General features: G+C 39.0%; 1 protein-coding gene across 3 annotated transcripts; it reads left to right on the plus strand.

Moving 5' to 3' along the window:
- Positions 1-6,836: 6,836 nt before the first annotated feature.
- asmtl (acetylserotonin O-methyltransferase-like) lies at positions 6,837-16,165 on the plus strand. 3 transcript variants are annotated; one of them, XM_010905691.4, is made up of 15 exons: positions 6,837-6,918; positions 7,519-7,627; positions 7,768-7,899; positions 8,021-8,068; positions 8,166-8,230; positions 8,332-8,396; positions 8,498-8,606; positions 9,254-9,557; positions 10,274-10,513; positions 10,776-10,944; positions 13,035-13,219; positions 13,929-14,061; positions 14,199-14,339; positions 14,451-14,573; positions 14,821-16,165. In XM_010905691.4, exons 2-15 carry the CDS (start codon positions 7,532-7,534, stop codon positions 15,039-15,041), a joined length of 2,031 nt encoding a protein of 676 aa, XP_010903993.2. In that variant the 5' UTR covers positions 6,837-6,918; positions 7,519-7,531; the 3' UTR covers positions 15,042-16,165. The 3 variants fall into 3 exon arrangements, with proteins under 3 accessions (XP_010903993.2, XP_010903994.2, XP_019910041.2); XM_010905692.4 differs by having other exon boundaries at positions 6,845-6,934; XM_020054482.3 differs by lacking the exons at positions 6,837-6,918; positions 7,519-7,627; positions 7,768-7,899; positions 8,021-8,068 and having other exon boundaries at positions 8,196-8,230; positions 8,332-8,395; positions 8,496-8,606.
- Positions 16,166-17,311: the final 1,146 nt, after the last annotated feature.

Genomic DNA, 17,311 nt, shown 5'->3' on the forward strand with positions numbered 1-17,311 from the left:
ACAAGGAATTTCTATTGCGGGTAGGGATATCATCATCAGTCAGCTTGCTGATGATACCACAATCTAAAAAAAAAAAAAAAAAGACAGATACCTGTTACCATTCAAGTAATTAACCAGTTTTCGGAGGCCTCTGGTTTATGTCTAAATATTAATAACTGTGAGCTGTTGCCTTTAAAAGATTGTAATATACAAACTATTTGCAACATTCCGATCAAGAAAAACGTTATGTACTTGGGTATTATTATCTCTAAAGATCAGAAAGTGAGATGTCTGTTAAATTTCTCTCCAATCATAAAAAAACTCAGAACAAACTGAACCAGTGGTTGCAAAGGGACTTATCTCTAAAAGGCAGAGTGTTGCTTACCAAGACTGAAGGGATATCCAGGCTTACATACGCAGCTCTCTTTTTACACTTGGATAGTAAAATCTGTAAAGACATTGGTAGAATGCTTTTTGACTTCATCTGGGAACGTCATATCCATTATATCAAAAGAAGTGTTGTTATGAATGAATATAAATCTGTTGGGCTAACTTTTTTGGACTTCAATACTCTAAATAATACCTTTAAGATTAATTGGCCTAAGCATTTTCTTAAAAACCCTGTCTCGAATTGGAATTTTATTCTCCATTATATATTCTCTCGTTTTGGTGGTCTGGGCTTTATTTTTGAATTGTAACTACAATGTAGACAAACTCCCTGTAAAACTGTCCACTTTTCACAAGCAGGTCCTCTTAGCTTAGTCTCTTATTTACAAGCATAATTTCTCACCTCACAGGTATCTAATTTGGAATAACAGAGATATTTTATAAAGAACAAGTCATTTTATTTTGAGAATTGGGTACGCAATCAGATTCTGCTGGTGGACCAGCTATTCAATGTAGAGGGGCGACTTTTCTCATACAGAGATCTTTTATCAACATATGACATTCCAGTTATGCCGAAATAATTTGCAATTGTATTTGACGCCATTCCATCAGGCACAATCACGCTTTTTAAGTATACTGGCAGACTTCCACATACCTCTGTCTCCCTCCCCGATGTGGCTGAATCACCAGTTGGAAGAATCTGTTTTTCCCAACTTCCTCATAATAATAAAAACATTTGTGCATTATTTCAGAAATAAATTGTTTCTATTCCAAATGTTACATTTTATTGCAATTGATATGTAAATGAAATTGATTGGAAAAAGGTTTGGATGATTCCTCACAGATATTTGATAGTGAACAAGGTGAAAGAAGTACCTTTCAGAATAATTCACAGATATTACCCTGCTAATCATTACAAGTTTACATTTAAAAGAGACATCAACACAAACGGTTCTTTTTGTGAAGACCACCCAGAAACTTTTTGCACCTCTTTTGGCATTGCCCACACACCAGAAAGTTTTGGCAAAACCTCAGCAGATTCATCATTGACCATATTTATAAAGACTTTGTTTTATTGTGGAAGGATGTTATTTTTTGCTTTTATAAAAGCCATAATAAAGAAAAGATGTACTTCATTATAAAATTATTAATTATTTTGGCAAAATTTCTCATTCATAAGTGTAAATTCAGCTCTAAGAAACCTAGTTTTGTACTTTTTCTCCATGAAGTTGAAAATTTTATTAATTATTATTTCTGCCTCAAACAACAAAAAGGCCTCTATTTTTTTTGTAATGCCCTAAGCTTCCCCTGGCAATCTTATTTATATTTTATTTATCCCATAATTGTTATATGTTTTGTATTCTTTGACTATTCACATGTAATTTGTTCCCTTTTATTTGCAATATAATAATTAAAAAAAACATAATGTCTATAGTTACCAGGGGAAGCCCGGATGCGAGAGAAAAATCCTGTCAAATCCCCTTTATAAGAGAAAAACGGTAAACTGCACTACATTAACAAGGATTTAAGATGGCACATAGAACACATGAAACGAGAGGAATGTAATCACCTTTTTACACACCTAGTATATCCAACTATTTATTTAAGTTTTTGTTTAACAATGCTTTTTTGACCAAAAATAGTACATAGATTATTGACAAATATAGATTGTTTTTTACAGTTACCTCTTGTCCACTCTGTAGGGCAAGAGCCTGAAAGACAAAAAATCAAGCAGTCGATCTATTTAGTGCCTTGGTTGCGAAGAAAGTAAAAAACTTAAAATAAACAGTCCCACAATAGTGTGCAACATGTTTCAGCTTCGTCAAGGTAACATAATAAATTCTGTCCCATTACCTTGCAGCTTCTTGCACTAAATCGCTCACCAGGTGACATCAGTTAAGTCTGTGAGGGTTCAGGGCTTAGGGTTTAGGGGGTACATTGGGATTGGTACAACACCTAGAGTTGAGAGCAGCCCATCCGGGTACTTTGCCTTCGCGTCATGCTCCCTCCCCTTTATGGGGGTAAGCAGCCCATCAAATTTGACTGGCAGTGAATACAAAATCTGACATCTTTGCCAATTCATTCATACAAAATAAGAAAACCATATTGCTTTTTAGCTATTAGGAGCACAAACACTATGGCCAGTCAGGCAAATAATTATTTTATGTACGTTATATAGAGAGAACTCAAGAAATAGGATTTGAGTGGCCATTCAGGCGGCCTCCATCAAAGTGGGCGAATAACCCAACCCAGTGGCCGAAGGTGTCATCCTGATAGCAGGGTTCCCACGGGTCATGGAATTTCTGGAATATCATGGAATTTTAAAAAGTCTATTCCAGACATGGAAAGTCAGGGATTTTTTTTTTGTACAAATCATGGAATATCAGGGAATTTTGTTGCATGTTTACATTTTAGTTGCCATTTATATATGTAATATTTTTCATGCAGTATTTTTCTTTAATGGGTTATTTCATGTATTTCCTGTGTTGCATATTGTTATGGTTAAGCTACTTAATTTTTTAGTGCCAATTTATCTCTTTCCTGCTTGTCAACTGGCAATCACTTAAGTCAACATATGCAGTTACCTTTACCTGGTAACAAAGGCAAACATCCCGGGAAAATGCAAATTTCAAGAGCTTTGGCTAATCATTACAGAATAATGATTGTAAAGATCGGGTATTAAATGTAGACGACAGAAGAGTAAAATGTTTGGAAAACTTTTATCGATCTGTCAAATAGATCGCAGCCATGCTAACAGTAAGAAGCATGCTAAGTGCCCATCACTGCTCTACCGCAGCCCATGCCAAGAGAACAGCAGTAAGCTAATGAAGCCGCTCCCACCCCTAGTACCACTGACATCAGTATGAGACACAGTGGCGCAGGTCTTGGCTTGACACCTGCAAAACCCTGGAGGCTGAAATCTTGTGGTGCTTGAAGCTTACTGAGTCCCACTGGTCATACATGTCGTACCGGTCAACATAACATAGCTAGATAGTTATTTTTTCAGTTTATGTTAGGTAAGTCCTGTAGTGGTCGCTGACAGAACTGAAAATGTGAGTTATAGGTTGCAAGCTAATTACCGTTAACGCCAGACAAATTCTTAGCCTCTGCAACCGGAATTTATTTGTATGGAAACTCATAGGTTTGTGTAAAGTAATTATTTTTTCTTTTGAATCTACCAAAGAGCTGTAATTCAAAAGATTGACTACACCCGCTATGTTCTGAGTTTAATACTGGTGGTACTCCAGTCGTGGTGTAGTTATAATACTGGGTATTAAATTGCACTACTGTTAGGCCTAGTCTATGATTATGATTATAATAGTTCAGTCAGTGCTTATATCGGAGGACAGCTGGTTTGATGACACAATTGCAGTTTGAAATACAGTTATTCATAGGATTGTGCTTAAGATTAATTTAATATTAAGAATAGCCTATATTTGGGGTATGGTAATTTTTTCTTTTTTTTCTTTGTTCAAAATAATGTTCCCAGATAGTGACATTACTGGGAACTTTAAATGTGGAGAGACTAAATCCTCTTATTTGACTGTTTATGGCAGAGCACCATACTGCAAGTCACTTCTGATGGACAGGATAAGGTCTCTTAAGAATTGATGTGTTTGGGTTTTTGATGAAAGCTTGAATCATAAAATCCAAACAAAGCAAATGGACATTCATTTAAGATTTTGGGACACTGACGCTGTTGCCACGCTTCTTCACTTCTGAATTCATGGACCACGCCACAGCAGAGGACATGGTGGAGGTCTTCCACAAGTCGACACAGGGGTTAAATTACAAAGGGCTTGTACAGCTTTCAATGGATGGACCTGATGTCAATTTTAAATTTCAAGACCTTATACTAACAGAACTTGAGCGAGCTGTCAATACTGTGTTACTACATGTGGGTAGCCGTGGCCTACATATTTAGCACGGCACATTTAAAAAAGATGCAGATGACTCAGATTGGGATGTATACCAGTTCTTAAGTAATGCTTATTGGTTACTGAAAAATTCCCCTGCCCGAAAAGAAGATTATGGCAAAGCTGTTGGAGGAAAATCTCTTATGCCACTCAAATTCTGCAAAACAAGTAGAGAATGTTCCAGTTACAGAGAGAATTATCAAGATATTGCCAGACTTGAAGAAATATATGAATGCAGTAGAGGTAGGCAAATTCCCCAACCCTGGAACTACATCCTATACTACTGTCAAAGAAGGGTGCAAAGACCATCCGATGCCTGCAAAGTTGGCCTTTAACTTGTCATTTTCAAAAGAGGTTGCACCTTTCTTGAATCTATATAAGACAGACCTATGATTCTTTTTCTGGCTGCAGATATTTCTAATGTTTTCACGTCAATTATGAATAGTTTTATCAAGCCTGGTATAAAAAAAAGCCTGATATAAAAATTTGTTGTTTAAGGCAGTTTTATCAGAACTTCATGGGCTGGTTTCGCAGACACAGATTAAGCAGAGTATAGGACAAACAATCTAGTTAAATAGAGAACTCCATTGAGCTTGATTTCTGGTCCTAAACTATGCTTAATCTGTGCCTGCTAAACCGGCCCCATGTGTTTAATGTTAATGTTAAAGCATTTGATAATTCAGAGCTAAATTCATGTAAGTATTAACTTACTAACTGCCATGGAACTCCGGAACTCTGTCCCCATAGAGCGCCAGAGTCCAACATTCTAAAGATTCAGAACTGTCCTGTGCTCAAATGTTTATCAGTTACTTGTTTTCTTCTAAAGCACGCAATCTAGAATGTTCATAGTTTGGGTGCATATATCCACCTGGGGCACAGAGTGAGTTAAAGAAAGTAATATCTGTGTTAATTCATACATTTTGTAAACATTTTTATGAAAATGTCTGTTAACTTGTAAATAAAGATCACAAAATTGATGGGTTTAAAATATTGTGAGCTGGTTTTTGTCTGCTCAGTGCTCCGCTCTGTGCTTGTTTTTCTGTTCATTATAGGTCATGGGAATTCAGGTTTCTAATCAGGTAAAGTCAGGGAAAAGTCAGGGAATTTGATAATTAACTTAGAGTGGGAACGCTGTGATAGACTATATACAACTACCTTATTGAATCTCCGGGTAATGTATTTATGAGACCTGTCACTTAATTTTGCTGTTTTGGTAGTCTGTCCAATGTGACGTTACTGTAAACTAATTAAATCGCTAATGTTTAGCCAGCTAACTAGCTAGCACCCTGCAACTATAAGGTAGGCTACAAATGAATGATGTGTATTGCTACAATAGTTTGCAATGAACAATTACATCTGTGGCTTAATAACATTTTTGATGATTCAATTCCCTATCATTTTCTTATCATGGTTTTAATGCCATACACTTTTAATTGGCATTATTATGACTATAATCATGACATAAAATCACAGGGAAGTGAATTTTCAGAATGTTCTATGTCCTGCCTTTTCAGTGCAGCATCAACATTCACTTCTTTGACTTTTAACATTATAACTGTTTACTTTAGCATCATTAACTAACGTGTGATGGAGTGTTTGCCACAGACATGAACATGTTGACAGGAGGGGTCCAATAGTTGACCATTTTCTAGTTAAAAAAACATCTCGTTAAATAGAGAACTCCATTGAGCTTGATTTGTGGTCCGAAACTATGCTTAATCTGTGTCTGCTAAACCCGCCCAATGTGTTTAATTTTAATGAAGCAACCGGTCTCTTCTTTTGCTGTCTTTTGATTTTTGGGAATTAAAGAAAAGCGTAAACTAGCGTTTTTTTCCTGTTATTGGACGCGCAAAACAGAACGCAGCAGCTTTTAGGAATGGTACCATTAATATTTCCAATTTTGCGCGGTTATCTTCTATACCAGGGGTGTCAAACCGGTTCCACGGAGGGCCGAGTGTCTGCAGGTCTTTGGGTTTTCCTTTAAATTGGTTCCCAGGTCAGACCTGAACAACCAGGTGGGGTAGAAATTAACCAATTAGTGAACTCATTAATCAATCAGGTACAAGGTGAGAGCGAAAACCTGCAGACACTCGGCCCTCCGTGGAACCGGTTTGACACCTGTGTTCTACACTTTACAGCGCTAGCTGTCACCCAAAGGGGGCGTGGTCGTTCGGACGAGAGGTATAGCTGTTCTCATGCGGTTACGTCCATAAATGGCCATCTGGGGCAAAGCAACGCGTTTGCAGGCGAATTCGCAAAGGATAAGTGGACGTGCTCCATAAAAGCAAAAGCTAATCTTCCAAATGAGTCACCACACAACTACGTAGCTACAGTTATATATAACTGTACAGATATAAACGTAAATCATAGGACATTTTACAATTTGTTGAAGGAACATATTATATATTATATTTTATACATATATTTTACCCAAGTCCGAACCTCGGGTACCTCATAGTTACGGCCCTACAGCTGGTATTAATGTTTTGGCTCATCAGTGTATAGTTATGCTTACTAAAAATACATATTAGAACGTATTATCCCATTTGGCCTCTAACCATCTCTATGGCTGACGCGCAGTTCTGCGCATGCGTTTTTGTGTTTGTATCATAGCGCTGTAAGGAGTTCGTTTATGGTGAGTTCTTCTGCAGGTAATGTTGTACTTATTAACTGCCGTAGATTAAATGCAACGTTGGTAAATCGCCACATTTGGTAACCGTTCATGTGGTTGTGATGTTATTGAATAGTTAAATATGTGCAATCTCGTACTTCTATTACATCAGTAACAGTGCCGGCCGATAACCAACGCTAGCCAGCCAGTTACCTAGCAAATCTACACCACTTCTTTAGGCTACAGCTTTAGTAACAAATTGTCCTGTTCATTGATTATTCTCGTATTGCCACATTCTAACAGGGTATTTTTTATATATACGAGAACAATGAGCCTACAAAAGTATATTCGGCAGATTAAATTCATGGACATAAGCTACTTGTGGCCTTTGAGGCACCAGTTGCCACATATTTCTGGTTTTGTCGAGTGGACGACACAACCAGCTACAGTAACACCGTAGGACATTGGGTCATACATACTTCAAATTATTTTTTTTAAAGTGTGTGTCTGCCTTCAAAATACTGTATTGGCACTACACAAGGCAAAGTCACAGGGCATCTGATACCAAACAGCAGACAGACTGCGATTAACTAGTAGCCTGATGTTTAACTGTTATGTGCGCAGTTACAAGTTCACAATGGTGTTGATGAACCCTGTAATTTCCAAGCTGACTGGTAAACTGGTCGTCCTGGCTAGCTCTTCTCCAAGGAGGCTGGAAATACTCACCAATGTGGTAAGACTATAGTCGCTAATCAAAGCCCTGTCCTCTTTCTATTTGATCTTAACCCCTGATCTGATAAGACAGAGTATTGCAAACCTCATACAATCCATGCAGTACCAGATGGTGAAGATGATTCCTTGTGTTCATGACAGGGTTTACGATTTGAGGTTGTGCCCTCCTGGTTTAAGGAAACCTTAGACAAGCGGCTGTTTGAAACACCCCATGAGTATGCTGTGGAGAATGCCAAACTGAAAGCCTTGGAGGTGGCAAAGAGGATGCCTTATGTCAGTAAAGCCTTGGCTTTCTTAGAATTATTGCTATATCATTGATATTTTTGTGTTACCTTACTATGGACCACATTTAAAGTTTTATTGTGTTCCATTTATTTTTGTTCAATTCTTCCAGAAACACCTGAAAACTCCAGACATTGTGATCGGAGCAGACACTGTTGTAGTAAGCCAACTTTGCTGTATAACTGTCTTCTTCTGCTTCGGATGTGATTGTGGTTACCATATCCTTTACAATATGTTTGGCTGTCCTTTACCTTCAGACTGTTGATGGACTGATTCTTGAGAAGCCAGTGGACAAGCAAGATGCCTACCGAATGCTTTCTAGGTTTGAGACACTCGCATTACTTCTGCCTAATTCTGTATAAATTATTTTACAAGGAAAACTATAGTAATCCCTACACCTGTGTTCTTGGTGTTTTTGATTAGGCTGAGTGGTAAAGAACACAGTGTATTTACTGGAGTGGCGATTATTCTCTGCCATGAGAAAAAAGGTAAGAAAAAAAATAGAACAACATGTTGCAAAGTTGTCTGCTTTAATTTGTAAGTTTGTTTACCTCATTGGAATATTCAGTGGTTCTTTACTTCTTTCCAGATGGAGAGATTAATTACCAAGTAATTGACTTCTATGAGGAGACCAAAGTGAAGTTTGCTAATCTGTCTGATGATTTGCTCTGGGAGTACATCAATAGTGGAGAACCTATGTGAGTTTTAACTCTTGTGTTCTGTTTACATTACTGGCTTGGGTGGAATGCTTATAGATTAGAATTAGAACTTAAATAAAACAACTTGACTTCACTTGTCACAGAGGTAATTGGGTTCATTTGCTTCATGAAATTCAAATATAGTGAACGCATAGGTTTGTGGACTTTGAAACAGCCAACCAGTCCAAGTTTGCGTAACCTTATTTAAATATGTTCTAGATTATTTTTCCTTTCAGGCTATAACAAATGAATGGGGTTCAGTGAGCAATAGTTCAATGAGCCTTTTTAGGCTGTTAAAGAAACAACATTTGATGAGCCTTACTCCAGTTTTAGCAGGCTCTTTTATCAAGGGGAATTTAGCAGGCTCTTTTATCAAGAGTGATTTACAGTTGCAAATAGGATAAAGGGTTGTTTTTACCTTGTCTGCTCTGGAATTCAAAGCAGCACATATGGTGCCCCGAGTCATAGTCTCTTCTGCTTTGCACCATGTTATACTCTGGTCAGTACTGACAGTATGGGCTGACGTGACATTAATGGCGTGTGCGCGTGCTTTGACATGTCCGTATGTGTCCTGTGTATCTCTCTGTGCATCCTCTTGCGCTCTCCCTTTCTGCGAATTTGTCCTGTAATGGGTGTGTGTTTGTCAGGGACAAGGCCGGTGGCTATGGCATCCAGGCTCTGGGTGGCATGCTGGTAGAGTATGTGCACGGAGACTTCCTGAACGTGGTAGGCTTCCCACTCAACCACTTCTGTAAGAAGCTGGGTGTCATCTTCAGTCCTCCAAACACCCTGGGCCTAAGTCCCCAGGGCAGCCTGACACCAAATGGCTCACAGACCAGACCTGTTGAGACAGCCTCTTCAGTCGCCAGCAGCCCTTCAGCGACCCAAGCCTATAACAGTGTTCTGGACAGCGAGGGACAACACAGCCCTTCGGCCAGCCCAGTCCATAAGGTCAGTACAAATACCTACGGAGAGATGAGTGACAAATTGAAGGGGGGAAAAATGAATAAATGAGTGGAGAAACATAGCAAATGCATGGGCGAGTATATGGCATGATAAAATTCTGCAGGTGTACTGCATGATTCAATTCAGCAATTAACATCACATCATGCTCTATGGCATGCATAGAAATTCTGAGCAGGCCAAGTTCAACTTGATTTTGGATCAAGATGGCCAGAGGAAAGGATCTAAGTGACTTTGAATTAGGGTTCATTATTGGGTCTCTTCCAAGATGACAATGTCCCCATCCACAGGGCGCAAGTGTTCACTGAATAGTTTAAAGAGTATGAAAATGATGTGAATCATATGATATGGTCTTTGCAGTCAGCAGATCTCCTCCCAATTGAAATCCTTTGGGAGATATTGGACAGATGTACTAGGCAACTCTCTCCACCACCATCAAAACATCAAATGAAGGAATATATTTTAGAAGAATGGTGTTCAATTCCTCCAGTAGACTTCCAGACATGTAGAATTTATGCCAAGGCACATTGAAGCCGTTCTGGTGGCTCGTGGTGGCCCAATACCTTATTGAGACACTGTGTTGGTTTTTCCTTTAATTTGTCACCCATCATTGTTAATGCACTTAAATATCTAAAAAAAAAAATACTGAATAATAAAGCTTTGAGTACTGAATACATCCTTAATCCACCCATTCATCGGTCAAGGTAAAGCAGGGGGAGAGTGCGGTGGGAGGGAGAGATGCTCCCCAGACGTTGGTCAGCAGCCTGTCCAAGTGCTCTGAGAATGGGGAGGTTAAACATCTGGACAACAGTGGCCTTATGGCACCAGGCGCAACCAACAAGGGCACCAAGTGGACACAAAATGCAAACCACAGCGAGAAGGATGACTGCATAGAAGGGATGAGAAAGATGACTGAGCTCATTGATGGATTCAAAGCCTCAAAGGTATCTACTGGATTGATATGAAATCTTGTGTTTACATGCCATAATAGAATAATGCCTGTATTAGACTTCCTGTTTTTTGTAGCTACTTATAGGCTTCCTGTTGTCCATCTAATTGTTTAGGTTACATTACATTTATTTAAAATGTATAAATTAAACTTTTTCTGAGCTAGATTAAATCATCCCGCTTATAGTTTTTCATACCTGTTAATAGTTTTTCTATGTATTTCTCTAATCCCCCTTAACTTTGCCTTTTGTCTCCTAGGCATTGTTCACAGCCTCTGAATTGCATGTGTTTGACATGTTAAGGAGCAGTAAGACCGGGGAGCTGCAGGTTGAGGACGTGGCCCGGGAGATCAAAGCATCTGTGAAGGGGACAGAACGCCTGCTGGAGGCCTGTGTCTCTCTGGGACTCCTGCAAAGAAAGGGAAAAGGTAGGCTGTCTACCTACACTCACCTAAAGGATTATTAGGAACACCTGTTCAATTTCTCATTAAATATAATTATCTAATCAACCAATCACATGGCAGTTGCTTCAATGCATTTAGGGGTGTGGTCCGGGTCAAGACAATCTCCTGAACTCCAAACTGAATGTCAGAATGGGAAAGAAAGGTGATTTAAGCAATTTTGAGCGTGGCATGGTTGTTGGTGCCAGACGGGCCGGTCTGAGTATTTCACAATCTGCTCAGTTACTGGGATTTTCACACACAACCATTTCTAGGGTTTACAAAGAATGGTGTGAAAAGGGAAAAACATCCAGTATGCGGCTATCCTGTGGGCGAAAATGCCTTGTTGATGCTAGTGGTCAGAGGAGAATGGGCCAACTGATTCAAGCTGATAGAAGAGCAACTTTGACTGAAATAACCACTCGTTACAACCGAGGTATGCAGCAAAGCATTTGTGATGCCACAACACACACAACCTTGAGGCGGATGGGATACAACAGCAGAAGACCCCACCGGGTACCACTCATCTCCACTACAAATAGGAAAAAGAGGCTACAATTTGCACAAGCTCACCAAAATTGGACAGTTGAAGACTGGAAGAATGTTGCCTGGTCTGATGAGTCTCGATTTCTGTTGAGACATTCAGATGGTAGAGTCAGAATTTGGCGTAAACAGAATGAGAACATGGATCCATCATGCCTTGTTACCACTGTGCAGGCTGGCAGTGGTGGTGGTGTAATGGTGTGGGGGATGTTTTCTTGGCACACTTTAGGCCCCTTAGTGCCACGGCCTACCTGAGCATTGTTTCTGACCATGTCCATCCCTTTATGACCACCATGTACCCATCCTCTGATGGCTATTTCCAGCAGGATAATGCACCATGTCACAAAGCTTGAATCATTTCAAATTGGTTTCTTGAACATGACAATGAGTTCACTGTACTGAAATGGCCCCCACAGTCACCAGATCTCAACCCAATAGAGCATCTTTGGGATGTGGTGGAACAGGAGCTTCGTGCCCTGGATGTGCATCCCACAACTCTCCATCAACTGCAAGATGTTATCCTATCAATATGGGCCAACATTTCTAAAGAATGCTTTCAGCACCTTGTTGAATCAATGCCATGTAGAATTAAGGCAGTTCTGAAGGCGAAAGGGGGTCAAACACAGTATTAGTATGGTGTTCCTAATAATCCTTTAGGTGAGTGTATATTGTTTTATTGGCGCAGTGCAGGCTGCTAGTTAGAGGATAACCGAAAAGCTTCTAGATCAAATCCCTGAGCCAGTAAGGTAAACATTGTAGTAGAAGTTAACATTTGTGATTTGATTGCAGTATTTGCAAATCATGGTAGTAACTGGAGTCCTATTTTCATGGCTTTTTGCATTAAACTTTTATTTTGTTGCACCAGTGCAACCTTTTGAATTTTTTTTATTCATTCCAACTTTCATGATTTGTTCCGTGAATGTAAATCATCTTTGTCCTTTTCACTTAACAACTCAAAGAACCAGTGAGATAGTTAAACATTTTAAGATTATTGGCAACATTGTAATCAAGCAAGCCAAAGCACATGGTATTTCCTAAAATGTAGTATTTTAATAGCTCAGTCAACCCAAGAAAAATGTCATTAATTTCATTTTATGTTCTCTTCAAGGTCATTACTGTAAATAATAATGTTGTCTTTGCATACTTACCTGGTAAAATAATGGGGGGGAAATGCTCCATTAGGTTTCATATATATACAGCTCTGGAAAAAATTAAGAAACCACTGCACCTTTTTCTCTCTTTTCCAAAAAAGTTGAAAAGGAAGGTTTTGAGTGAGGATCAGAAGCGTTAAATTTGCAGTGGTCTCTAAATTCTAACCTTTCTGTTCCTCACTCAAAACCTTCCTTTTCAACTTTTTTGGAAAGGAAAGAAAAAGGTGCAGTGATCTCTTAATTTTTTCCAGAGCTGTATATTAACGTAAAAACAACTTTTCAAATAAAATATTTGTATATACTTTTATTGTGGGGGAAGTAATGGAGATATCCTAAATAGTTTTTGAGCCCAGGTCTGCTTCTTACATGCCAATTTCTCCCCAGAATACACAAACTCAGAGCTTTCTAGGCGTTTCCTGCTGTCGGATGCTTCATACTCTCTACAGGGTTACATCCAACACTGTAATGAGATGGTATGGCCTCTCTTCAGCTACCTGGAGAGCGCTGTAAAGGAGGGGACCAACCAGCACGAGAAGGCTTTTGGAAAGACCTCAGATAACCTCTTCCAGGTAACGGGTGGCAGAGTAGCCTAGTGGTTCAACAAAAGGTTTTAATCCCTGAACCGAGAAGGTGAAAAGCCTTGTTTTCCCATCCCTGAGCAAGATCATTAATGCTAATTTGCGACCTTGTTGATATGAGAATAGAATAATTACCTGATAAAATAACATTAAAACCCAGTTAAATTCTAGTTACCTTGGTAGTTAGACAGCAGGTCAATATGGAGTGCCACAGTATGACATACTACCAGTGCCAGTCAAATGTTTGGACACATTGTCACATAAAAGGGAATTTCTTAATTTTTACTATATTACTGTTATTGTAAAATAATAGTGAAAACATCGAAACTATGTAATAAAACACACTGAATCATGTGGTCAAACATTTTTAAACGAAGCCAATGTGTTTCTTACCAAATGCAATTTCCAACACAGTGGCGTTTGCAGGCACCCAGGTTTACCACAAGGAGGAGTTAGTGTGCTCCAAGAGGCAACCCTTTCAGTAACCCTGACAAATTCCCCCAGGAAGCGTTGAACGATTTGCACTGCCCTCTGCTAGATCGTTGGGCCCTGTTGGTAGCTAGTACTACAACTTTCTGTTTAAACTGTCAGACAATGTCATTGGCTGTATCGGGAATAAAACCATGCAATACATGCATCACCCAAGTCAATGTCAACTGCAATGGTTTTGTGAACCAATTGTATTTTGTTTTTGCTATAGGACACCTACTACAGCAGAAATGAGGTGAAGCTGCGGTTCATGAAGGCAATGCACAGTATTGCCATTGTTTCCAGTAGAGACGTGGCAATGGCCTTCGACCTCTCCCAATATACGACTGCCTGTGACCTGGGAGGTGAGGTCAAACTAATAACTGCAACTTAAATTACCCTTCCATTACTATGTGCTGTACATTACAAATTCTCTGGCCAGACATATTGTCCATAATTGGGAATGCGGTAGTTGTTTATCAGAAATAATTCCTTTAACCAGGATGCACTGGGGCCATGGCGTATGAGTTTGTCAAAGTTCATCCTGGGCTGTCCGTGACCGTGTTCGACTTGCCTGAAGTCATTGAGATGAGCGATCACTTCCGCCCACACGATGCAGATAACAGAGTATCGTTTGTAGCAGGTGCATTCAATGATAAACAAAAAGTTGGAATAGCATTCATAATACTGTTATAGTTTGTAGATGCTCAATAACAAAAATGACACTTGGTAAACAGTTTTTTTGTATATACAGGAGATTTTTTTAAAGATGAGCTTCCCAAGGCAGATATATACATCTTAGCGAGAATTCTACATGACTGGTCCGATGAGAAAGTTCACATCTTGCTGAGTAAAATTTCAAAAGCATGCAGTTCAGGTAAGAGTGTAAACAATTTATGGAATGTATAACAATATGGTCATTCTGAATCAGATTTCTGACCCTTTTCTAATTATTCTAAGGATTCGCATGTTAAGTAGTCATTTTTATGATGCTTTTCAGTTTTGTCTGTCTGGTATCATATTCTTTGATATTATCAATGAGACTTTTGCATGGTAATGTAAAATGGGTATTCTAGACGCAATCTATAATATGCACACATTCTGTGTACGCCACCCCATCCCAGGCGGCTGTGTGCTGGTCAGCGAGATCTTCTTGGATGAGGACCGGACGGGCCCGGGCAGGGGCCTTCTCCAGGCCCTTAGTATGACAGAGGGGATACAGAGAAGTGCATCTGAATACAGCTTCCTACTTAAGAGCCAAGGCTTCACTACGACACATGTCAAGCACACACACAACATCCTGGACGCCATGTTATGTGTCAAAGAGGGACTTGGAAACCAATGAAGTACAAATAATTTGACTTGCCCGTTGTCCCAACATCTCTGCACTTTTTTTTAAATACCTGAGGTGACACGTTGAGTAATTGCAAACTGCTTGCAAATACCCTTTTATGGCACATGAATGATTACTTTAGGAGAGGAAGGAAGAATCCTTTATTTTATTTTCAAAGGAAAGTGGACATACACTGTCCTTACGTAATTTTTCATTTCCTTCCACGGCTTTGATTGAAAGTTGGTATTGGGAGACAGGTGCTTTCCGGCGGGGAGTACAGATGTTTATGAGGACGGGAGTTTTACAACTGGACCACGGTCCACACAGAAATAACTATTTTAAATAATAATTCAAACAGGGCTGGACTTGACTGGGCTTGATGGAAACTTCTATTTCTTTTCAAACTCCAAATGGTTTTTACTTGGTACCATAGATTGTGACTAGGTAACAGGCACCTGCCTTGACTGTAAGGCATGTGACCTTTCCCCAGAATTACTAAGCCACTTTATTTTCGGTTTCCAATGTTTGATCAAATGGTCCACAATGTATATTTCAATTGGCTACAGCAAAGGCATTTTCTATTTCTGATTTAGAAATCATTGCAACATTTGTAATCTCTGCAATAAAGCACCCATGAACTGATAACAACAAATGACAACCAACTTGTTTGCTTGGCCTCTTTTGCAAAAAATATGTAATTTTAAGACCCCAACCAAAAACACTACATTGTTTGTTTATTTTTTTGCGTTACACAAATGTATGATTGGTGTTTAAATAATGAATCATTGGTTGTTTAATATTGGGTGTGAGTGCACAGGGAATAGTACCACTAACGTATATACTAAATATTGGGTATAAATTTTCCAATAATTATCATAATTTCTGACATTACTACAATGGTAAAAGACTATGATTTATGCACATTGAATAGGCAATGGGATGCACTGTCATTGAATATCTTTCTTATTTGGTTAGCGTCACTTTGATTGGACTTAACAGCTGTGTTCTGCACGGCAGAGCAAAACTGATTTCTGTCAGTTGTTGCATAAGTTATATGTTGGAATTAATTTACTTTGTCTAAGACTCCTTTAACTGTAAAGCAAACGGAATAAACACAATACATTTTATTATTCGTACCTATTTGGAGTCCTGTGAAAGTCTTCTTTATATTAGCATACACACAAGTCAAGGAGTTGTTGCCAGAATGCTATCAACAAAGCTGAAAGCACCGTTAGCTCTATAAGTGGAATTCACTTTTTGATGGAAGACTGATACCCTCCATTAAGAAATAAACTAAAGGCTATCTTTAACAGTATAAATGTTTTTAATGGTATAAGTCTATACTGGAAAAATCGCAACATTAATGAATAACTTTAAATATTAAATCTTTAAAATAAATATACATTAACCTATTCAATTAAAAAAAAGTAACATTATCTATAGAATGATAGGTTTGAATTCATATTGAAAAGGATTTAATTAATTTTCTTTTTTTCATAACAATGTCTAAAAAAAACCCAAAGACCCCTGCAATTATGCCAAATGACATGACATTCAGCACAATGCTGCTCACCTCTTTCAGTTGGGAGTAGTGCTGGTTCAGGGCAAACAGGGCTGATAAGCCAGAAGCTGCATCTGTTGGGCCTGGCACAAGGCAGGGGCAGGGACAACTGATTTTGTATCAATGGTTTGCTAAACGTTTGCCTGCACTGATTAAATGTTGGCTAAAAGAGGAACGAAATGTAAACATTAAGAATTTTCTGAGAAGATATTAACCAACTAACATTGCCGGTGCAAAAGTAGCCTATTTCACTATATGGAGTATGCTAAAGCATATGCACAGGTTAAGCTCAACCTGTGCAGAGTACATGCCCCTTTACTATCTTGCGCCCTTTCCAGTTGACGTGCCCGTCTGGATTGGTGACGTGCGTCGCGCACACCGACCGGCATGAGTTGTGTGTATTTTTCATGTGCGTCACTCCTATTGGCAACACATCATCCGTTCTTGTGGGCCGACATCTCCGCTCACTTTTTCCGATTCAGCACATGCCTCGATAAGATCTGTGCATCGTACTGAGCTAACAGGTTCATTTCTACCACTGACAGACTACACCCACCTTCCTTTTTGAAAAATTGGGTAACATACTATCGCTCTTTCTATTCTCCTCTCATTTCTTTCCTTTTGTTTTAGGAAACAAGATTTCTCTTTAGTGAACGGGGCATATCCTTCATGTTCCACCTGCACACCACACTTGCAATTCAGTGCTAGCAATACCATTTGC

The sequence above is a fragment of the Esox lucius genome, chromosome 16 (genome assembly GCF_011004845.1).
Source record: "Esox lucius isolate fEsoLuc1 chromosome 16, fEsoLuc1.pri, whole genome shotgun sequence".
In the NCBI taxonomy this organism is placed as follows: Eukaryota; Metazoa; Chordata; class Actinopteri; order Esociformes; family Esocidae; genus Esox; species Esox lucius.